At 48.1% G+C, this 24487-nt stretch overlaps 1 protein-coding gene across 1 annotated transcript; it reads right to left on the bottom strand.

Moving 5' to 3' along the window:
* Positions 1–4076: 4076 nt before the first annotated feature.
* Positions 4077–24336, bottom strand: FKBP6 (FKBP prolyl isomerase family member 6 (inactive)). Its single transcript, XM_055795097.1, has 8 exons — positions 24210–24336; positions 22830–22952; positions 22386–22588; positions 20995–21114; positions 19698–19892; positions 19259–19368; positions 16141–16228; positions 4077–4516 (listed from the first exon to the last, which is right to left on the bottom strand). The coding sequence occupies exons 1-7, from the start codon at positions 24334–24336 to the stop codon at positions 16153–16155; spliced, it is 954 nt and encodes a 317-aa protein (XP_055651072.1). The 3' UTR covers positions 4077–4516; positions 16141–16152.
* Positions 24337–24487: the final 151 nt, after the last annotated feature.

The raw sequence follows: 24487 nt of genomic DNA, 5'->3' as shown, positions 1-24487 counted from the left end.
GCCAAGCAGCCAGTGCAGCGCACACGGGCTCCCTGAGGCCTGCCCTAACTCTGCTGGACTGGTTTGTATCTGGAAACACCAGCCCAGGGTGCCAGGAGCCCCTGGGGAGGCTCTGCTCTGCCAGAGGGGGGAAGGTGAGCATACCCCCAGCTGCCCCATGAGCAATGGATGACTCCTCCATCACCTGCAGTGCTGGGCACCGCTGGGCTGCTGCAGCCAGCGCCGCCAGCACACTGGGGAAGAAAGGAATTTCTGTGTAAATCCCATTTACCGTCGGGTTTCCAACTTCCCCTCCAGCAGACAATCCCGGCCCTCAGCGCTGCACTGCATGAACGGGTTGTTTAATATATTTTTGGAAGAAGGGGGGGGGGGGGGGGCGGGGAACGAACCTCTCTGAAAAGAGCCTCTTTCAGCTAATAATGAAGTGAATATTATATTAAGAGTGAAAACATATTCAGGGTAACTTACAGAGGGAGACAGAAAACCTTTTCATAACACCCTGGCCACAAACACAACTGCCAATTAAACTGGCTTCGTTCGCCGGCCCGTGCCAACACAAACGAGGGGGCAGGGAGCAGAGCACGCCGCAGCCGGCGCGTTCAGTGCCCGGTCGGGCTCGGCTGCAGCTGGTGGCACCGAGGGGTTTCTGCTCTGCTGGCTTTCAGAGCCAGCCATCGAAATGAAAAGACGCAAGTCCCCTGTCCCCATCCCAGGCTGTCCCTGCACAGGGGCAGTGGGTGCCTGGCAGAGGCGATGGGCTCCAGCACCACAGGGGTGCTTGGTCCCTGCCTGCAGTGACTTGGTCTCCTTTGGTCTGCACCAGGGCACTGCCACCCACAGAGGGGATGTGGTAGGCGGCAGGAGCCCCCAAGCACCTGGCCAAGGGATCAGCAGGATCGCTCCTGGAGGGTGCTGAGCCACCCACCCAGGCTGAGCTGATGGGACCAGCCCAGGCTCGGCTGCCCCATATGTCACATGAAGGCTTAGAGGGGCAGACGCTGCATCTCCCACCACAACACCCAGTGCCAAGGGGAAGAGACTTGTGAGCAGCCCCCAGGGCTGAGCTCAGACCCTACAGGAGGTGCCAAACCCTGGAGCATTTTCCAGCATCCCCACCAAAGGGGTCCCACATGCCCTGGACACCTCCTGCCCACACCCACACCCCCTCACCCCTTTAGCTCTGCCTTCCCACATGCTTTGGTTACCCACCAGCAATCTCAGCCTACCCTCGCCCCCGGCAGAGCGCAGCCCACAACATGGGGGCATCAAGACCCATCAACGCTCTCCAGGGTTTCTGCATCAGCTGCCACCATCGGGCACAGGCACCAAGTGCGGTCTTGTTGCCCTCATCATGTCCCTTGGGGGCTCACCAGCATGTGGGGCTGGGGGGCCAACAAGCTGGGAGACCTGACCCCCAGGTGACACACCGGGGTTATAGGTTTATCTATGTCAAGTGTGAATCATATCTTGCAGCCCAAAGAACTGAATCGATGGGTTGAGGGTATACATCATGCCAGGTTTTGGTTAAACACCCATGCCAGGAAAACATCATATGATATCAGATTATATTTTAATTTAGCAAACGCTCGGCAAAGCTCAGGAGCTGCAAGTTGACATTTGATAAACTCAAACTGGAAATACAAGACCACTTCTGAGCTGTAACCAACCTTTGGAACAGTTTCTCCAGGGAACACACTGAAGATGTTTATCAAATTATTTAAGGGGGTGGGGTGGGGAAGAAGAAGCATTTTGGCCAAAAATAAAAATTCCAGTAGCAAACTTCTCAAAGGCCTGCATTTTTTTGATTAACAATCAGAAAGCATGATTCTCTGTAGAGATTTTTCTGTCTGTTTTGCTCAAGGACTTGCATTTCTGTTTTAATGCCAAGTCAAGATCCAAACACATCTTTGGTTTTGCCCAGAGGCTGAAAGTTTGTATTTCTCCCTTTAATATATATTAAAAAAACCCAAACCAAAACAAAATCAGGAAAGTAATTTTTGGCTATTATTTGGTAAAGAAAAATGGAAATATGCACTTCAGCAAAGTCTAGTTAACCATGGGAAGTCTCTCATAGAGCAGTAAACTGGCCCTCGACCTGGAGACAGGCTCTAGGTCAAATACAAGTCACCAGCCTGGGCTGGGTGACAGCTCAGGGCAGGGTGGCCGTGGCTCCCGCAGCGAGCACTGCTGGCAACGGGCAGCTGACCACAGGAGCAGACCTTTCAGAGACTCACAGGGCTCCTTGCCGTGCCACAGCAAGCCACCTCACCGACATTCGTTTGTACATTTTGGATTTCCACAATGACTTTCGTCCCCACCGTTTGGGGAGCAGACGGTCCTGCCTTTGCAAGGTCGTTGATGGGCACAGATGCGCCAAGCGTCCATGTGCAGATCCAGCCGCCCGTGCTCGCTCCACCCAGGCACCCAAAGGCTGCCCGAGAAACGCCAGCGCACCCTGCGTCAGAGCCGAGGCCGAGGAAGCTTCAGGAAAGGCACGGCTGTCTCCTGCTGGAAAACTCGGCCATGTTTATGTCTCCAGCCCCATCTTAACCCCAACAGCCAGGAAGCACAAAGTTCTCCACGTCTTGTAGGGAAGAGGCATCAGCTCCCAAGCGAAGTTACGGAACAATCTGTACAGCAAAACACCGATACCAGACTTAAGGCCCATGAGAAAGAACCCCCTGAACCACTTTCCTTTGGCAAGGCATTCCGAGGCAGGCATTGCCATCTAGTGTCGACACAGCTAACAGGACTCGGCAAGACCCCCCCTCCCCTCGCCCTGAACGGGGGACACTTAATACCTGCCTGGAAAAGGGCAACGGCGAGCAGGGCAGGCTGCCTGCAGCAGGACAGCGGGCAGCCCTGGCCACAGTGGCTGTGGAAGTCTGAGCCCAAGAAGCCAGCTGCTGGACGAGCGAGAGCCAGGCTGGTGATCTTTTAATCGGAGCGAGTGATCCCGGTTACCGGCCCAGCTGACTTAAGTCTCACCAACAGCCTTCCACGCAATGCTTCTTTCCAGGGGCGCGTTACCAATGCATGCTATTCATCAGGACAAAGCATCGCAGTGTATGATTAAGAGAATTAGTGTCATGTGACTCCATTTTTTTTTTTTTTTCCCCGATCATCAGGAAGGCTCTTGAGTCTTCTGGAAAAAAAACCTGATCAGAGGATTCTTCTTATGGGACAGATGACAAACCCCAAACCCTGCACTCTTTGGGTCTCTCTTAAAGCTAAGCAGCACAGCAGGATTTGATGTCCTCTCAGAGATCATCCTTCCTCCAAAAGCAGACAGGACCAGAACAAGTAGACAAGCAGTAGGGTCCAGAAGCGTGCTTGCTAGGTGCTGCCAACCCAAAGCTTTCCTAACACCCCCACACCCTCGGCCCCAGCCCTTTGGGACTTCCTACCAAGAGGGCATTTTATTTTAAGACACTGTCAGAGCGTAGCAGTAAGGAATCCAAAAGCCAGAAGGATGCTGGCAGAACAAGAACGCTTCAGACATTTCTCTCCTGGCAATTGGCTGCCTTGGATTGCACAGTGACCACAGGCAACCCTCCCTGCCCGGCAAGACAACAACAAGGCACTGAATCATGTTTAGAAGACATTAACCATCCTAGTCAAACACAGACAGGACAAATACCGTGAAAACATAATTTGATGTTACCAGGTCCCTCCTCCTCCATGGCTTCTTGCTAGTTTTGCATTTATCTGCCACCGTGTCACCAAGAAGCATTTGATTTTGCATTAAATCTCAGCCACGCCACAAAGGTGCACGTTCAGAGACATGTGGGGAACACACAGCAGATTCTGTTCCAAGAGGAAGCCACCTTGATCAAAGCTAGGGGAGTCAGCAATGTTTGTAAGGGATTAAGTTGATATTCCCAAGTAATTTGAAATTTAGTATCAACATTCACAGGCACATTCAGCCAAAACAAAGAGCACAACATGCTGTTACCCAAGAAGGGAGCTAGCTACACAGCAACAAACCAGACCCTATTTCCAAATTCCAGCTCCTTACACTGAAAGGGAGACATTAATCACTTCTGCACAATAAGTTGGCACAAGTCCTGCAAGAGTTAGTTCTCAGGTTGGTTTATTTTTCTCAGAACAAAAATATCAAACAATTTTTTAAAGAATAACCCATATAAACAATACAAAACTTCATGGCATCCTACTCCCATTTACAGATTCCCTAAAAGCAGCCCAGAACCTGCAAGATGTAGGAAGTCAAGAAAGAGTTTTCTTCAAAGAGTATGCCGGGGAGAGGGAACACCTTCCTCTCTCCTACAGCAGGACTTGGTTTGTCTGGAAACAGCCTCAGAATACGGTAAACAAAACCAACTTCAGGAAAATCAGCTTGCATATAGACACAGAACCTCCACTTCACACTCCCAAAACAAGAGAGCACTCTTGCCCCTTTTCCCAAACCACAGATGCGATGGCAAGATCTCCAATGTGCCCAGAGGTAGGTCTCCTTTCTGCTCATGAACTGCTCTGCTCATGTGCTGGCAAGGTCCTAGGATAACAAAATACCACTGTCAGCGTCCCACAGGGATCACACCTTATTAAAATGGATACATATTATTCCATTTTAGCATTAAACAGTTAATCATTCCTAGCACACACCTACAGTGGCCCTGAAAGAAACACCCAGATGTCTGCGGATTAGCACAAGTGGAACAGATGCAGTGAAATCCCCACAAAATTAATTAAATTTCCTCACATAGGACTTGGAGGAAAGCGAGTATTAAGCGACAAACTCAAAACTAGCAAGTCCACCTCAGAGAAACCCTGAGAACACCCTTCAGGCCACCTCCCATCCCGTACAGGGTCATCCGTGCTACCCATCACTTGTGCTTTTCCAGTCTGTTCTGGGAAACCTCGTGCCTGGATACTTACCCTTGGCCTTTGGGAGACAGTCCTGTATCTCCTAGAAGACTCACCGTTCTCCTCACCTGACATTCCTATTGCTTCTCACCGTATTCACCCACTCCCACCCTCCCCCCTTGCCCACAGGCTGTTTGCAGGGCAGGACCACCAGTGGCCTGGCCACACCGCTGTGGCGCTGGCAATACGTCACAAAGTACTCCCAGCACCTTATTCTTTGTCGGTTCCCCCTGCCCCATCGCCCTTCACTTGCAGTTGGGTCCTCACCAGTCTTGCAGCCCTGGCACACACCGAGAAGGTGGCAGATTCCGTACCAGCAAAGGCTCTTTCATCTGCGGCCTGCACCCCATCCCTTCCCCTCTTGAGGGTCATGAGAGCTTCACTAGAAGGAAACTGGTACCTAGGCACAGGGTGGGTTTTCTCTGGATATAAACCAGAACTGTTTCTGAGTTGTGGTATTGTTCCTCCCACACCCAGACCCCGTGTTTCAAAGGGGAACCCCCTGGGTCACTGATCAGGACTTTGATCACCTGCGCCACCTCTACATGGCCACACTGACCTCGATGCCAAAAGCTGGCCTGCCCCTTCAGTGCCTCTCCCAACCACCCTTCCCTCCGCCCCTCCATCCACAGACAGAACCAGCACCTTCTCCTCCCCAGCCCTCCCGAGCTGTGTCAGTTGGTTTTCAAGTGCTGGTCTAATGCTGCAAGATCTGCAGTGGAGCTGTGGTACACACAACTGTGATGCGGGGATCTCTCTTGTCCCCAAAGCCATTAAGCATGTGGGACAGAACGCACTCAGCACACACATTCACGCTGCTTTCTGATATGCCCATCACCATATTCCAACACCCTGCTGCTCACAATGTTGCTGCAGCTGGCATCTCTGAGATACTCACGGGGGAATACTGATACAGAGGGTTATTTCCCTGATTTGTCAGAGTGCAGATGGTACCGAAACACTGCTGAAAAGTCAGCCTCATCCCTCCATCACCCATAGGATGAATAGCAGGGAGAAGGAAAAAAAAAAAACCAAACCCCAGAAAAATCCTTGGAAGCCTTTCCACAAGATAACCCATTATCTGTCTCTTACAGAAGTTCTGAGGATCAAAGGAGGTACGTTCAAAAGATGCCCTATCTTCTCTCAGCTCAAGAATACCAGGAGCCCAAACCAATCTCTGATACTCTTTCCGCAGCGATAGCTACTACAGCTAGCTCAGCTGGCTCAGCTGCAGTGGCAATCTCTGCAAATGTAAATCAAATTACTAGCAGCAAAAGGGGGAAGCCTGCTCCTTAGAGGGTATTGGCTTACAGACTGCTAACCAGAAAGCAAAAAAAAAAAAATAAAAAAAATCAGTAATTGTGAGAAAAGCAGACGCTTTACAGACTAAAGGATGAGATGATGAAGCATCACATGATGCTCAAAATCCACACCTCATTCATTATATATCCTTGAAAGGCACCACAGGATCACAGGATAATTAGGGCCGCAAGGAACATCAGTAGGTTTCTAGTCCAACCTCCTGCTCAGAACAGGGTTAGCTGTGAGGTCGACCAGATTACTCATCTTCCTCCAATGACCCTGAAGAAGCCAGGTTTTAGTTGGTCTGTATGCTCAGAGCCACACAAAACCCGTGACTCAAATGCCACCCGGCCAGAAAACTATGAGTCTGAACCAGAACAATGTGCCTCTCTCAGGGGCTGCCCCCATTTTAAAGTTTGGGATAATAAAAGCACAAAACAGTCAAGCAACTTTCAAGATTGCCAGAAACACACAACTGAAGACTTCTAGGCTAGTACAAACTAGGAGTCATGGTAACAAGTCAGTGCAGTCACTGTCCTGGTCATCCAGACTCATGAAATCCCGTGTTACAGTCTCATTTAACAGGCCACCTTTTATTGCCAAACCTTCCAAAAGCGGGGGTTAACAAGGTTCATTGTAACACAAGATATTCACAGTCAGCTTCAGTCGGGCAGTGCTTTCCAGTGTCTCCCCTGACCAGGAGAAAGGGGAGAAGAAGTTTCTAAAGAAGGAAAACTACTGGAGGACACTTCAGATGATCTCTTCTCTTTGAAAATTAATCAGAGATAGAAATGTTAAAATCATTTCCCCAGTTCACAGCATAAATTTCTAGCAACTAAGACAAGGAAAGAAAGGTTTCAACAGTGGAAAAAAATCATTATCCTTGATGGGCTACAGTGTTCTACATGTTACTAGAGAAAAGCATCTTTGCTCCTGCTAAAATGCAACCGACTTCCACTCTGCTACTTGTCAGTCTAATATTATCCTCACACAGCACTTCCTTTTACGTGTCGCTGATAGGCACACTTAAAAGATAATCACAAGATGTCTCCACCGGCTGTTAGTTGTGGTTTGGGGTGTCTAGCTGGGCATGAAACCTACAGCTACGGAGACTTCTTGTGCACCATAAAAACAAAGGATCAAACTGTGAGTCTTCTAGTTTCATGGCTGCTATTTGAAGTAATAAAGTCTTTACATGGAGCTAATTAAAAAAATATTCAAACTGAAACCCTAAAGCCATTTCAAGGCGTGTTTGATCAGTTCATCTCTTTCATTTCCACCTAATGGCTACACAATCAAAAGAGAAGGGGAGGGGGGGAACACACAGCCCTGAAGACGCAGAGAGCTGGATCGCATTCAAAGCGTTTGCTGCTCCTGCACGTAGAACAGCGCGCTCCAACCAGAACTTGCTCCAGTATTTGCTTCCTTCACTTAACAGCAGGTTGGCAGCTACTCAGCCACAAAAACCAGCAAGGCACACGCTTGCTTTGAAGTTCAGACAGAAGTCTGTTGGTACCAGCTCTTTTAATTCATGCTTCAGAAAGACAAGGCAGTCGATCATCAATTTACAGTAAGCAACATGCCAGGTCACAGGTCATTTATAATCACAGTCACCTTTACTCTGCATTAAAGCCATAATTAACAGTTAATGTTTAACTAAGGCTTTAAAATTTGTTTAAGCTTCTTTCTTGCATAAAGAACTGTTGCTGCCTTTTCCCCAGCTCCCCCTTTCCTGCCTCTATCCCTTGCAGGGCTTCAGGGAAGTCCCATATAGGCACCAAACACAACAGATAAAATTTTCCTCAAAGCACAAGGAAACTGGAAAGTAAGAAGCGTGTACTTGAAGCGTAGCTCCTGCAAGTTCTGCCCTCATTACACCCATGCTTTGAAGTGGCAGCTCCAACAGTGCAGCACTCAGATAACCCTCAGTGAGAGGAGCGGTGCTCAAGAGAGCCGAGTTCATCAAGTCACCAGCTTCACGGAGGGCAGCCTGGAAGGCTGGCTTGGCTTTTACAGCTCAGAGAAGTGCCTTTAAAGGACGTTCCGTGAAATGTAGCCTCCACATGTCTGTTACGGGAGGCAGAATGCCTTCTTTTCAACACTTCTGATCCCAGCTAAATAGGATTCTCACTGACCATGGAGAAGAAAGGAAGGGAAGTTTTGATTTGGTAGTCAGAAGGACACAGCACATTTTACACCATGGCTCCTCATAAGCGTGCTGGAAAAGTAGATGTTATGTGCACACATTTGGAGGAGAGATCAGCAAAGGAGCTAAAACCTTGAAGGGCAATTGCCCAAGAAGTGCTCTTCACTCAAACTCTGTCAAGTTCCAAAGGAAGAGCCACTCTGGAATATCAGCCTGGAGAAAAACCATTACCGGGAAGTGAACAAGCTCCTTCTGAAACGCACCATGTGGATCTCCTGAGAGCTTACTGACAGGCTGCAGCTCTCCTGAACGGCACTAAGAAAGTCCAGTGACAGCTAGGGTGTTATCAGCTAGCTGATAACAAGATGTACTGGGCAATCCACCCTCATACAAGGAGAAGAATCAGCTATTTACAATGCCAGGCTATCATGGTTTTATCTGGACAATTATTAGAGGGAACATAACACATCACCATCCCAGAGAGCCCTTCTCTGAGCGTGCACCATGCCTTCAGAAAATTACCTAATTAGGGTACCACTTACCTGCTACCTACGGAGGTGACTCTGCAGTCAGCCATACCCTCGTTCTCTCTCCAACACATTGTCTGGGGATGTTCAGCAGTTTGTGCTTCAAGTGGACTCACTTTTATGGCCAGGATGGCTGTGAAGCCCATCTTCAGGCCATGGCAGCACATAAGCACACAGACAGTCACAAGACTCCCCATGTCTAAAGGACTGAGCAGGCTCCAACTACCCCATCACAGCTGCACCAGACGTCCAGATTCCCAGATGAAGGTGCAATAAGCAGATGTGCTACTCCTCATTTATATAACCACACTATAGCAACTTCCATTGCCATCTGAAGATCTGTACTTATGCGGGTTTTTTTCAGGATTTTTTTTTTTTTTTTGCAAGTCAATTTGTCATGATCCTCAGCTCTGCAAAGGATCCACAGCGAGTTTCAAGCACTGCCTGTATGCTAGACAGCTCAGTGGCAAGATGAATTCTCCAGAGATCTTTAACAAGTCTCAACACCAAAGACCCTGAATGCTGATGACATGCACTACCGTCCTGAACCTGAGGTGATGGAAGAAGGATCTGTCAAGTCTGCTCAGATCTATGATAGGGCAAGGATACCTAAAACAAAAAGGAAAAACAGAAAGCAGAGCTCTTTCCCAAGCATTTCTAAAAAAAGTGCCTTAAAACAGTATCCAGACAAAGCAACAAACCAACTTGTCCAGAAAGCAAGAGGTCTCACAAGAGGGACAATTATGGGAAGGCGAAAGAAGGGATGAACTCTTCAACACACACTTCTGACTCAAAGGACTTCATCCAGCAAGTCTGGGCTGAAACTGATCCTTAGCGCAGCTCCCAGTCCTTCAAGAGCTCAGATAACTTTCATGTCCATAATGCTCAGCATTCTGGCAAATCAACAGGTCCCTGAAAGCAGGGTGGGTAGTGGGAGACACACATGAAGGTCATGTCTACCCTTACTGGAAATAACTCTGCAGTTCTGCAAACCAACTCACAGCAGTGCCAAAACACTCCCTGCATCTTAAGCAAAAAGCCTTTCTGAAAGCAACATTCCCCAAATCTGAAGACCTCATTAGTGCCTCTTGCTCCTGACAACCATACATGTTGTCTTTTTGCAAAGTGCTGTTGCCACGCTGTAGACACAGCAATCAATGCCCTGGCGCTGTTCAAGCAGTGATGCAGCCCCCTACCCCCTGTCAGCTGCTCTGTGTCACTGCTGACGCAAAGGACACTGCATTAGGGGGCTGCACTTGGTCAATAATGCTCGGCAGCTCACAAGCACAAGAGTATTTCCCAAAACCACAACGAACACTTTTAAGGCCATTAGCACTTATTTAAACTCAGCTGCCTGTATCATCACAGCTACTACAATGCCCAGTTAAGAGCATTTTAAACTCTTCCAAAGTTTGTGTTTCACTTCTCACCCTGCTGGAGCAAAAAGCTGGCAGGTCTCAAGACCTTGATCAGTACCCTCTTGTAATCAGGACAGCATCTCACCTGAAGCCTAGGGTATCAGGTCATTAAAAGTTTGCAGTTTCATTTGAAAAAAATGGAGACTGTGGAATAACAACAACAAAAAAACAACATGGAAGCCCACTTCCCCATGCCCACGCCCCCCATCCCCCCCCTCCAAAAAAAAAAATCAGCCACCAGGGCATGTTCGCACCACCATCATCTTGTTTCTTTTTTTCTTCCCAACTGTATGTTGAAGTTACCTTCTGCTGTGCTCCAGCTCCCCTCTGCTGTGCATGCTGCTACAGGCTCCGATGCCTCATCCCAGCAGCAGAGCCTTCAGTGCAGTGCCATGCTGAAGCAGTGAGACATGGGGACACCCACATTCAGTGACACTGACCCCGGTGTCAGTGGGACACATGGGTACACCAGCCAGGCCATACCTGGCCCACACCCACACACAGCGATTTACAGCATTAAGCATGTTGGCTCAGGACCAGACGTCACTGAAGTAAGCAAGCAGTGAAAAGCATCCTTTGCTCTTTAGAGGTGGCAATGTCCTCCAAGCCCAAGAGGATACATGATTCTTCATATAGGTATGGTTACAGCTCTGAATAGCCAACATTCCTTCGAGGAACCCAACTAGAAGAGCAAGTATACAACAGCAAATATGGAAAAGGGCCCTTTGTATGCTGTGTAAAGCATGATCTTTTAAAATCCCAAGATTTAAGACTAAGAGAAATAGATAGGATAAGCACATTTTTTTCTGCTAGCTCAGAGAGAAAGCCTGGAGCACCCCAGATCAGCAGGACTGGTGGCCAGGCATGCCAGTTCTGCCTGGGTTGGCAAGAGGCCAGGGAGAGCTTCTTACCACTGTCTGTAATGCCACAAGGACCAGGAGCAGCACTGGGGACTTGTGCGCCTCAGCTACCAGCACAACTAAGCTATAGCCTTATCCCAGGCGTATCAGTGACAGGCATCTTGGTGACAGTCACTTGCAACAGGCTCCCATCCACAAATCAGTTTGGTCACTACCTACTTGGGTGCAGGTTTATGCAATTTGCCTTTTTACCCATCAAGGTAACAAAACATTTTTACTTACACTTCATATAGCTTATCACAACGGACACACAAGGGATGGAGAAAGAAGCCTTAACAAGTGATACTTCAGAGAAAACCTTAAAATAACTGTGTGTCTCCTTGCTGCTAGAAGTGAAAGCCAGTAACTCTGAATGCTCTGCAAAACTAAAACGTTCTTCATAAAGAAATTCAGATCTTGCACATAGACCATTCTCTTTAAACTCTACCTGCATGATAAACCAAGTACCATCGTGGGAATGAAAAGAGCCCAGCATCTTTTTCACTCTCTACTGATTTCTAACAGCAGCGTATTTTGTCTTCCAGCTGCTGGCAAAAGCTCTGAGAAATAAAAGCCCACACAGGGCTATTCACTAGGGGCTCATCCTGTCCTTTCCAGGGCAAGTGTGCTGAGTGGCCTCAGGCAAGCAGACAGGAGCTTGAGGAGAAACACAGCCAGGAACCCACTCCTACCTCGCCAGGGAGCTTCATGCTTGAGGACATAAAGGGGAACCCCAGGCTTTAGGCACTTAGGGCATCTCAGAGAGGATGGCCCTGGGCTGGGCCACAGGGCAGTCCTCTGATGAGGCTGGAGAACCATCACTTCACCAGCGCCTCAGAGGACGGGCACGGAGGGGCACTGCGATACCGCATGGGTCTCCCTCCTTTTCATTTCACACCATCTTTGCACTTCTAATCCCAGGCCAGACCTCCCGGTCTGAGCAAAGCCACTCCCAGTGTGTTCAAACCAGGGACCCATGTCCAGTACACCTGACCAGGAAGCACGCGTGGCACAGCACCCCTAAGCACAGGTGGTGCAGTCATTTCTCCACTGACAGTTTCTAGAAGAGACAAGAGCCCACAAATCTTCTAGAGAGGTATTACAGGTACTACTGCAGGCAGGAACTGCAGAACTCTGAAAAAAATAAAGGTGCTCAATGAGGAGAGAGCTGGAGGGAAAACAAAAAAAAACAACCCACCCAACCACCTTATTAAAGCTTTTCTCCTTCCTTTGCTTAGCAAGGAGAATTCTTAATTAACTCATCCTTCAAGCCTTCCCACTCGCTCCAGCAGTGCTCAGCATAAAGCAGACATTTAACAATTTCCTTCGCAGTACATCTCAGAGGTACAATAATTTGCATATTCTAAAGGAGAAGTGAAATTGCCAGTTCTCTGTTGTTCAGCTTTACGCAGTGGGTAGGGATAGTATCAGCAGGAGGCACATTTTAGATCTCCTCAGTAATAAGGGAGAGCAGGAGGGGAAGGAGCAAGTTGCTGTTTACACAAAATCGGGAGCCTTCCCAAGGCAGGAGTTTTGACTGTTTTGTGCACATACTTCTCAGTTTATTTGCAAGTCTCTTTCAGCTTATTAGGTCAGTTTAACTGGCAACTGCTGTTGATTTTAAGCCCAGTTATAATCACTTCTACCTGGTGACACAGCCCCAGCTCTGCAGCCAATTCTCACCAATTAATGGCTTCAGAATTGCTAGACCCTGCTATTCGTAGCAATCTCAAGTTTGACCTCAGAGTCATAGTTTCCTGCCATAATTTCAGCATTGTTTGTTTTCACTGGAACACTTCTCTGTGTGCTCTCAACTATAAGACCACTTCTCCTGTGTATTGAACTGAGATACACATTAGAGCCAAGCTTTCAACTTTGGCCCATCCATAATAAAAAAAAATAAATTAAAAAACCCCTCAGAGACATCTTTCTGGGATGAAACTATCACCAAGGACCCTCTACTAGAATCCAGACATTTCTAGGGAACTTGTCCCCGCTCTTCATGATTAAGATCTTTTTCATGAAGGACCACAGCAATATAACGATAAATTCCATTATTTTTTTTTTTTATCTGCTGGGTCTTTCAAACAAGAAAGAGCAAAAAGCTCCAATAAGCCAGTGGTCCTCAGCCCATCCATCCTGAAATTTAGGGGACACTGAGGACTACTTTCAGCTACGTACATCCCAGGTAACCTGGCTCAACACATCCACACCGCACAGAGCATACAGAGGCAGGCAAATAACCCAGATTCAAATAGGGGCAAGCATGAGACCCAAGCCACTGCATTTGCAAAGAACTGCAGCAGGATGGATTTAAGAAAGTTTTTGTGCTTCTGTTTCTCCCTCTTGAGTATTTCTGAATTCCTCCGGGAAGCATCACAAGTGGCCTTGCATTTCACCAAAGAGAAGATTTATTCTGACCTGAAACTCCATTAAAAAAGGAAGAAAGTATGTTCCAAGCAAGACAACCTTTGTGGCAACTAGAGGGACTGGACTCGACAGTGAGAGGGATTCAGAAATAGCAAGCAGAATGGAGATACTCAAGTGTGCCTGGGTTTGAGTGTCATTACACAAAACACAGAACATAGCCCTGGCCTATGCAAGTACAGAGAAATTAAGCATCTCACCCTGTAACAAAGCAGCTGCTGCAGAACGCACCAAAAGGTACAGCAAACCCACCTGGGAAGCTCTGAAGCAGGGGGATGGATGCAGCAGTGTTTCAGGAAGGAGAAAATGCCACAACTACAGCTCCAAGTCATTTAGCTCGTAAACTGGACAACAGGTCAGGTCAGTGCCTAACAAGCACCTGCCAGCTAGTACATAGGAAAGTCTTCCGTAACTGTTGTGATTCCACTGGATCATTAAACATGAGCTACAGGCAGCACTCACAGGCCACCTACTCACTCGGTGCCTGAGACAGAAAGGATGAAGCAGGCCTGCCAGACTGACCGAGCACAGTTTGTGCCCTCAACTGAACTTGTGCAAAGCTGTCAGAAAACACCAAAGAATGTTCTGCCTCAAGTCTGACTAAGTAGCAGTGCCTCTGACAGCTGGAACTGCTTTGCTCCTCTCTGAATATGTAATGAAGTTTAAGCACAATGCAGCAGCAAACCAACCTCCAGCTAGCACAAGGCCCTGCCCTGCAAGAGCCTCCTCCAGCAAGGGGTTTTTCATGCCATGAATTAACAGTAGATTCTTCTGTAGGTCTCAGTGATTTATGTTTGTCTGGAAGACTTAGTTTATTTTTAATACTGTAACTAAAATCAACTTCAAAGAAGGTTAGAAATCTTTTTGAGTGACAGCTGTTAATCAGCTGTGTAAGGCAGGAGAACTCCAGGAAAGCACTGTACACATGTATCGGTAGGAATCGGTGGAGAAGCTCTGGCTGACAGTTCAGCTCAATCTTTAAGCTTGCCTCCAGCAGAGATTTCTTTTTCCCTTCCCCTTGGCACTTTTCAGCCTCCACTAACTGAAGACACTGTTTTACTGACATCGCTATGTGCCATTACACCAACTGCATGGAAATCGGCATCTTTGCAAGTTGCTTTTTGGGAAACAAGAGGCTGCAGAACCCTACCAGGGGAGCAGTGGTTTGGTGACCCACCGCATTCATTCAGAGTTCCCACCACAAAGCAGGGCTGCACAGACCGACACAAGAAGCTGCCCAGGTCAGGCACCGCTACGTGCTACCAGACACGAGACCCAAGTCCTACAGGCTTTCAAACTGCAAGTCTCTGAAATGCAACAAGTGGAGAATCACAGCCTCCTTGCTAAGTCCTGGGTCACAGATTTCCTGCACACACTTGTCCGTCTTAATCCCCTTCCGCAGCTACTGGCCTGGGGGTAGGTACCTGCTAACAGATGTGATCAGTCCCATCCTGAACCCAGGGCAGAAGAATTTAACTCTGAGGCAGTTTAACAACACGCCCAGCTCAGACCTCAGAGAGGGGTGCAGACTACAGCCGGGAGGCATGGCCAGCCAGACGAGGGTTGTGTTGCTTTAGGAAGCTGCCGGTACAGTCAAACCTCTTCTTCAAATACTACCTTAGCTTCCTAATATGCTCAGACAAAAGATCTTAAAATACCAGACCTGCACCCTGCACTCACACTGCTGATGGAAAGGCTGCCAATATGCATTTTCTACAAGCAGAAGAGGTATTGCATGAGAGAGAATGGCAGCACACTGACAGCCCCGAGCTGGTGATGCTTTCTGACAGAAGGCTGCTGTCATTTCCGCAGCTCTTTCCCCAGGGTTTACCCTGAGGCAAGAGACCAGTGAAGATTTCCACTCCCCCTTACACTCCCCGCCCCCCGCCCCCCCCCTCCCGCCCCAAAGGTTTTGACAAAAAAAGAAATGATCAAAGAGCCTTTGTGCATTTATAAACCCATCAATTTTGCTAGAAGATTTAAGGCTTTAAAGAGTCCAAAACATCTATTTGAAATTTTCTATACAAACAGATTTTTTAATATTAAAAAAAAAAAACCAGAAATAAAATATTTAGATTTTTCTGAAGCGAGGCATTCCAACAGCTCCAGACAGGAACACTGGAGGGGAGGAGGAGAAGGAAATCCAATTCTTAAAGTTTGACAGGAACAATGTTTTTTGTTTGTTTCTTTTAATTGTCAGAGGAACAAGACTACACAGCTATTTCTCCCCCTCATTCTGACAAGGAATAGCTGGGATGAGCAGCACAGGAAACAACAAAACCAAACTTACTCAAGCACTGCCAGTTTCAGGTTCGTGTCCCACACCAGCTTGCCTCGCAGGAAGGATTCCCCAAGCTGATCATGTAGCCGCATTTCACCCCACCATCCTGCCCCTTCTCCTCCACACTCCCATTACCCTTACATTTTGCCTCCAAAATCCTCTCATGCACAAGAGAAGCAGGCTCCCCACCTGAAAACAGTTCAGACAAGACAGAGGTTTTGTGAAACCTCAGCCTATTTCACAACTTGATTACCTTTATTTCCAGTCAGTCAGAAGAACTGAGAGGAGTGAACATTCGGCAGCACATTTTTTTCTCCTTTTCCATGTAGTTCTTGTAGCAGCTGCAAAGTAAAGCACGGCATGGCATCACAGGCTGCAGACTGCCCACCCAGCCATCCATGCCATGACCAGAAAACATGTATTATTTTTTCTATACAAACAAATTAACCTAATGTAAGAGTGTTCTGGTAGCAAAGACGCAGCTCCTCCAAGCCCTTCTCTCTACCATGTCAGGAAAGGAGAGCTGGAAACACTGTGCCTCACCTCCACACCTTGGGTCTCTGCTTTGCTGGTTACTATTAGCTAAGTAGATCATTTGACTTTTGGTAGCCAGATACTTTCTACACCAGTTTCGCAAGCGTGTGACAACGCAGAGGAACCCCACCTGTATCCTGTGGCCTAGTTTCATGTCTCCTCGTTTGTGCCGCTTCTTGTGTGAGCTCCTTCAGCACCCAGCAGGAGACATCATCCAAGTGACCTACTCCAGGATATCTTCCATTGACACAGAATCTGGGCAGAGGATGGGTGGAAGGCAGCCAGGATTTGTGTCTGGACTAAGTGGATGACAGGGCAGATGTTTCCTCCTCCATTCTCACTTCCCTGCCAGCAACACATTCCCTGCCTTTTGCATGGCAAAAGCTTCCCATTTTAATGGCTGCTTCTGCAAACACAGCATCCTCCGCACCTGTGTTCTCACCTCACCAGCATAGAGGTCTCACTGGTGAGGAATCCCTGAGCCGGAGGGTGACTCAGTTTGGGCACCAGCCCAGGGATCAATGGCTGCCCACACGGCCAGCTTTCCTGCATCTGCTACCATATAAGGTCAAACCCAAGGTTTTTAGGCAACACACCAGAAATAGCACAAGTGTGATGATGGCTAATGCCCTCTCAGCCCCTACCATCAGCACCCCTGTGTCCAGAACCTCAAAGCGTTAAGTTCAATGAAATCCCAGCACAGCAAGTCTCTTCTGTTAAGTCTCAGACAGATGTTGCTGCAACTGTCTACACCGAGTAGATCAGGGATGCCCACCCAGATTGTGGATGGCATGCTGTCATGCCTCCCACAGGAAGAAATCCAAGAGCCACTCACTTGGAGGCACAGATCCATACCAGATACCAGAACAACCCCATTTTGCTCTGGATTTGATGCAAAATCAAGCCTTCCAACAGAACTGCCAAATCCAGCAGCAGAATTTGCACAAAGACCACTAACTACAGCTGGTACCAGACGTTCGTTCCACAAAATCCTCACCCTAGATTCTGCCCGTTTTTTTCTCCAGTGAAGTGAATTCTGCCAAGAACCTGGTTCAGCTGTTAAACAGATGCTTTTTGAAGTTTTGTTTTAGACAGCAAAAGGTAGCTGTTGATTAACACACGTTTCTTTTTGCAAAGTATAAATGTGCTCAGTAAGGAAGTGAAAAGCCTCTGAGAACAAGATTTTGATTCATATTCTGTTTCTGAAGCATTTGCCAGATCACATTATGAGTTTTCTCAGGCAAGGAAGTTTGGCAACATTACAGGATCTAGACTGAGGTATGGCAAAATTAACAACACCTGATAATATTGTCTTCATCTATTTTATTCTAATTCCACTCTTTGTCACAGTAAGAACAAAAAATACACCAATTTTAACTGGCACTGAAGCAGCAAACCCCAAGACAACAGTGGTTTAATGCATAGTCAGCTTACTGACACACGTTAGCTGTACACACTGCTGTCTCCAGAGTCACAGCCAACAAGCCTGCCCACTGCTTCCCCGAAGGCAGGATGCCTTGTTGCTTCCTGGCAGCACAACCTCAACATTATTAGGAAGATTTCTCTTTCACCTGCCAACATATCTCAAACAAGTCTAAGGGAACACATGAGGCTTCTAGAATCAGGACTTCTAGCACTCTACTACTGGGCTTTGATACTACCCACATACCAAGCCTCCAAGAGTAGCTAACCAGCCACCCAGATCTATTTTATAAATGCTTGCGCTCACCTGGCAATTTGGTAGCTATGTACCCAGAGGCAGATCAAGATGAATAGAAGTGGTTTATTTCAGCTTTCCAGACCAGCAGCTAATATTGCCTTCAGGTTCTTTGTACTTCAGAGAAAACAGCAAGTTTGAAGACTTGGTGTTACCACAGACTTAAAGATGATGTGGATACATAGGGCACCGATGGGAAAGGACAGCCCTCTACCAAAACGCTACCTGGTGAAGGGCACTCAGGCCACGAAACTGGCTTTTCCAGCTGCACCAACTACTCTAATGAGGTGTTACTGCTGCCTACAAACCTTTTTGCAAATGCCTAGCAGCAACACACAAAAGAAGAGGGTTCATATTCAAGGGCTGCTTTGTGGTCTCTGAAGCTGGGGACTGCATTGCCTTCTGTGTCTGTGAACAGTGCCAGAAGTACAGCACACACTTTTGGGAACCAGCTGGTGCTTTTGCCAGTTTCAAAGGGAAGACCAGAATGAGGGCAGAGACAGCATTCGTCATGTTTTGGTGTGGCTAGGGCATGACTAAAGCTGGCAGGATTGTGCTGTACGCAGCCTGCAGGCAAAGGGAAAGTTTGCCTTCAGGATTGCTCACTTGCTACCTCCAAGACAGCAAGAAATTCCCTTTTAATGAACATTAGTATTTGTAGCATTGTACACTGAAGCACTTGCAGTGCAGAAGAGCTGCTGCAATTCACCCATGCATTTTAAAAGGAACGAAAACCATACTTATTAAACCAGAACATCACCAGATTGAGTGCTAGCCTACTGCATTTCATTGGTTTTGAGGTATTTCAGCAGCCCCTATCTCCCTGTCCTGACCTACCTACTCACAAGGAGCATAACACACACATCCCCCCAGAGAAACTGTACAGGGGGTGCTCTCAGCTTCTCACCTATCACCTGTAACCACTGCTTCTGCAAAGTCTTTGAGTCAGCTGTCTCCACACTCATTTTCCCAAGTCACTTACTAACCCAATAGTTTTGTATTTTGTTTTGTTTTTTTTTAAAAAAAAAAAAAAACAACACATTTTAAATATTTTTTGAGTGGGTGTTCCAGCCTGTCTAAGCACTCTCTCTTCCACAGGGATAGAAAGGAGTTCTCTCACCTTGCCAACTTCTTCAGCTCATTGTTAATATCATGGTTAAATGGCTGTATACGCTGAGCTCTGACCAGGAAATCCCGGGCTTTTTCGTATTCTGTCATGCAGAGACAAGCCTGCCGATGAAAGAAGACAGATGTGTTGCAACATAAATATAGAATCACTGTCATTCTTCAGGACTCAAACATGTGCAACTACAAACATTTCTGAGACAGATCCAGGTAGCTCAGGAATCCCCCATGAAAAAAATCTGTGTGACAGATTTAGAGAGCGCCAGATTTTCCAAAAGGTCAGATGCAGATGAACTCCCTTGACTGCCACAGCAGTTTAGGAGGCCTGGCCCAGACTTCAGTGGTTCTCCTCAGTTCAATGAAGGTTCCCTCCACAGTCAGTCAGGCTGGGGTATTCCTTGATGTGACTACCAAAGGAATTAATTTTTGCCCACCTGGCCACACCTGAACAGCGCTTTGGCGTTTCTTCGATCAATTTCCAAGGCCTTTTCCCCATATGCCAAAGCTTGGGCAGGACGTTCTAGTTTCAGGTAAGTAAGTGAGAGATTCAGGAGCACCAGCAACCTGGAAGCATCGATCTGACACTGCTCTGCCTCACTGGAAGGGCTGCGACCAAGGATGGAGAATGCCTGAGCAGACAGGGAAAAAGAACTAGTGCGAAACAAATCTGTTATAGCAAGTGAGAAATCAGTCTCATCAGACAGCTACACCCATGCTTCTGTTCACCTAGGTCAGTTAAAAATAATAATCAAAATTCTAAATATACTGCATGCATTATATTAATTATATAAATATACATGCATTACCAGCATGACTAGCCAGCTCAACCATAAGACTACATACAGGTTTAGGAACGTATCAGGAAACTTGAAAGCAACTGGGAAAAAAACCCATACACTCAGGACTCAGATTTTAAGGAAGAGAAATCTTACAGGGAGAAAGGCAATTTAATATTTTTGTAACAAAAGTAATTTAAGAAAAAGCAACTCTGAATGGGGAGAGGAAAAAAATCTCACAAAACCACACTAACCCCAAAACACAGGCAGATGCATTCCAGTTTGGGAAAAACTGAGTATTTCCCTGCCTGGAGAGACTGTGGAGTCTCTATCCTTGGAGATATTCAGAACCTGAATGGACACAGTCCTGGGCAACGTCCCTCTGTGGCTGACCTTCCTTCAGCAGGGGGCTGGACTGGACAACCTTCAGAGGTTCCTACCAACCTCAGCTATTCTGAGATTCCCAACTGGAAGGCTAAAAATAAAGTTAGAGTGCCCAGTGTGCCAGGGATACCTGTTTCCAGACCAAAGGGATTACAGATTCTTTCTCAAAGCATTAATCAGCACACTACTGCAATACAAGGCTATGCTGCATTATAATGTCTCCCAGCAAAAGCTGATCTGAAAGGCTCCAGCTCAGCAGTCAGCCACGCAAACTGCTCAGGGCTTACACAGCTGCTGAGATGTACCCTTCCATCTCAGATAGAGCCCACAGGGAGCAAGCCTGAAGGAACAGGGTTCTGCCTATTTCTGCCAACCCTTCTCCTTCATGTACCGCTGCTGCTCACACGAAAGCAGGTGTCCAAGATCTGTTCATAAATAACAGACTATGCCTGGACAATGTGATGAAGTTATTTGATCTCTAAATTGTACTTATTATGGTGAGCTAGCACTTAATAACCACTACTTTCACAGTTTTTCACAATGAAAACCACATTTTTTTCTGGTGTCATACCCTTTTGTATCTGTCTTTGGCACTCTCGAAGTGCTGCTTACGGTAGAGGTAGTTGCCAAACTCTCTCTCCGTGTCTGCCACTTTCAACACCTTTTGTAGCGGAAACGTATCCTGCTGCTCCTGTATAAAGAAACACCTGAATTTCAGCTCAAACAAAAGAAAACAAGCAGAGAGCTCAGACAGGACAGTCCTGCACAGTCCCCTTCTATTCACAGGGAAGGAGCCAGGCCATTGCCAAGGCCCCTGCAGTGTCCACCCAGGCCACCACCACGTGGCATTTCCCTTGGCCAGGCTGAAACATGCCACTGTTCTTGTGCTGGTAACTCCTGGTGAAGAGTGCTACTAACTAGGTCAGAAAGCTCACTGGGACCACAAGGACTTCAGGGGAGCTGAAAAAAACAGGAATGTGTTGTTAAATCCTGCCCAACTCTCTCACCTGCTTAGCACAGAGCAGAGTTAACACAAACGCTACTGCTGACACAAAAGGTGAAGCTGCTTGAAAGCTCCGTTGCTCTAACAGCTTTTGGCATTACCCAGGGTGGCTGCATCAGGGCAGCTCTGGGACCAGCCTGATACCCATGAGACACCAACCAGCAAAACAAAAAACCTGACAATAATAAAAAAAGATAAAAATCAAGGAACGGGTTTTGTCTTGGGTTTGCAAGTTTGAACCAGCTCACAGAGTGAAGTCAGTTACCCAGAAGGGGCAGGCCAGCGGCAAGAAGGGGAGTAAGCTCTCTTGCAACAAGTGTGGTTTGCTCACAGGGCTACGTGTGGAAAGAACAGCCTGTGCAGCAGCAGGAGGGAATAAGGAGGGCCTCCCCCACCACTGCTGCTGCCTGTGCCCCACTCACTGACCCACAACCACAGCCCAAAGCCCTTTACATGAAAAGGGGGGATTAACAATAACAGCGTAACTCACCAAGGAGGAAAGTGAACAGTGAAGGAGCACTTGGGAAAGCAGCCAAGAAGCAGAGACAAAGGGTGGGGGCTGGAGGGGCACTTGGACGCTGCAGCCTGAACAGGATTTTTACAGACAGCTCATTACTGTTCTTTCAGAGAAATCCCTGGAAGCTGGTGCCCTCTAGTGAAACCGTAAGGTTTCTTGTACAGCTAAAAATAAATGGAAGTCGGTCCAGTGGCTCCAGCACACAGGAGCAAACAAAGGCAGCACCCACCTTCTCCCTCTACACGGGAGCGCAAACAGCGCAAGGCATGCAGGGCCAGCATTAAAGGGCATGTGTTTGCATCAGAGCAGAGCTAGCAGCCCAGGCTCCGGATAACTGCATTAGGCTAAACATACATAATGTGTGACCCACAGGAACGGGAAGGAAAGACAACAAAGGTTTAGCATCCAGATTTAGGTCTCAAACCTTCTTAAGGCAACTCACAGCAGTCAACTCAAAGAATCTGTCAGATTCATCCGAATCTAGGAAGTCCAGCACCTCCACTTCGAACATGACCATGGCATTTGGAGGAATGAGAGGAGGACAGCCCTGGTACCCGTAAGCATAATCTGGTGTGAAGACAAATCTTGCCACCTCTCCCTTCTTCATTGTCAGCAGGCCAATTTCCAGGCCCCGCAACGTAATGTCTGTCACAACAAAATATGGAAGGTCGTAAGACTAGCAAACATGGAAACCCCCTCAGACACCAAACAACAATTTCTCCCAAGGCCTGGAGGAAAAATTCTTTGGTAGCTCATATCTCAAACTACAATGGTCCACTGCCCCCTGTCATGGATTATCAAGGCAGCCTGCTGTGGGACCACACACAGTAAACAGATGGTCTTTACAACCCTGAGCCCTGGGACAAGTTTTTTGGCCAAAACCTACCTTTTCCAAGTTTCATCAGCCCAGGAGACCTGTCGTAGCCGTTTGTGCAGAAGGGGACATCCCGGTGTTCCAGGTACCCGGAGTACTTCACTGTGCAGCCCAAAGCAAGGAATGGGGAGAAAAGAAAAGTAAGAGTTGGATTTCATGTCCAGTAACAGCACCATCAGGAGTACACTGTGAGCTGGTTTTGCAATGCCACACTTTTATCCTGCTTTTTTTTTTTCCTTCTGCTGTAGAACAGAAGAGGCAGCACAAACCACCCCTGTATTTCACATCTAAAACCTGGACCAAGTAGCCAAGTGGTGCTGACTGCATTTTAACATCACCAGATAAAGCAACTGCTTCACAGCCTTGATCCCTATCTAATAAAGAGATACGATTTTGTGTTTTTAAGAATTGGAAACTTCAGCTGTAGAAATTAAAAAGCCCCAGTTATCTGCAGAAATATGTAACAAAGCCTTTCCTAACCAAAGCTGGAGCCCTGGAAAGAGAAACAAAGGGGAAAATGTACCCCTCCAACTCTGCCACTCTCCCGAGGGCTGTATGCTAACTCCAGTTCTCACTCTGCTAGAAAACGCACATTAACTGACTCCACACAGCACCAGACTGCTGCACTTCAGGAACCACTTTCAGCTTCAAAGTTTTCTGTACTGTGAGCACAGGTGGGCCCTGGAAATCCTTTTTTTCTCAAGGTCAAGATGCCCTTTCATTTAATCTGTCAGTCACAAGAAGTTAAACAGAGTATCCCAAGTGCTAAAATACTGATAAGGAAAGCAGAGAGTCTCTGAAACAGAAAGACATACTACTGTATAATATAAGCACTTTCAAGTTCTTGTTCTGATCTCAGGCTGAAGTCCAAAGCACTCAAGAGTTGCCAGCCACAAGCGCCTCAACATTAGACACTCAGTTCACCTCTTACAGCAGGTTCTGTCCTCTCCACCTCCCCCAGCACACTTCAGGCCCAGCCACACAGCCCAAAGCAAGCACCTCACACCAAGATGTAAATGGCAGAAGTGAGCACGAGATCTGGACTTCAGTCTATGCTTCCAAAGAGTTTAGGTTTTCTTAGTCCTGCTAACCACAGATTAAATGTAACGACTGCCCTTTACAAAGCCAGCTGCTCAGGGGACGGCCAACGGAGCCCACAGGTGCGTCCCCACAGGGCAGGGGACGTTACAGCTCGGTGCACCGAAGCCCCGGGGAGCTGCCAGCTCACAGGCCTGCACGATGGAGCGCCCGCCCGGCGGCCGGCAGCAGCGGGCAGCCAGCGCCGGGGCAGCTGCGGGAGCCAGGCCAGGCCCCGTGCCAGGGCGCTGCCCAGCTAGGGCCCCGGCAGCACCGGCCCTGGCCGCCACAACAGACCCCTAACCCCGGCCATACCTGCGGCGGAGGCAGCCGGGGGCACGGCCGGCCCGCTGCCGGGGCGCAGCTCCGCCTTGCGCACCCCCCCATCGCCGGTCAGGTCCCGCAGGCCCCGCGCCCAAGCCTGCAAGGGAGCCGCGACCATGACCCCGCCGAACCCCCACGCCGGGCCCCGCCGTGTCCCGCCGCGCCTCGGCCCGCCCCCGCCGCCCTGGCCAATCACGGCCGCCGCACGCCGCCTCCAGCCAGTCACGCTCCGAGCAGCGGCCCAGCCCGACACGGGCTGCAGGGCCGCA

Source organism: Falco peregrinus, chromosome 2, assembly GCF_023634155.1.
Source record: "Falco peregrinus isolate bFalPer1 chromosome 2, bFalPer1.pri, whole genome shotgun sequence".
Lineage (NCBI taxonomy): Eukaryota > Metazoa > Chordata > Aves > Falconiformes > Falconidae > Falco > Falco peregrinus.
Note: the sequence above shows the minus strand (reverse complement) of the source record. Positions and strands in the feature narration are given on the sequence as shown.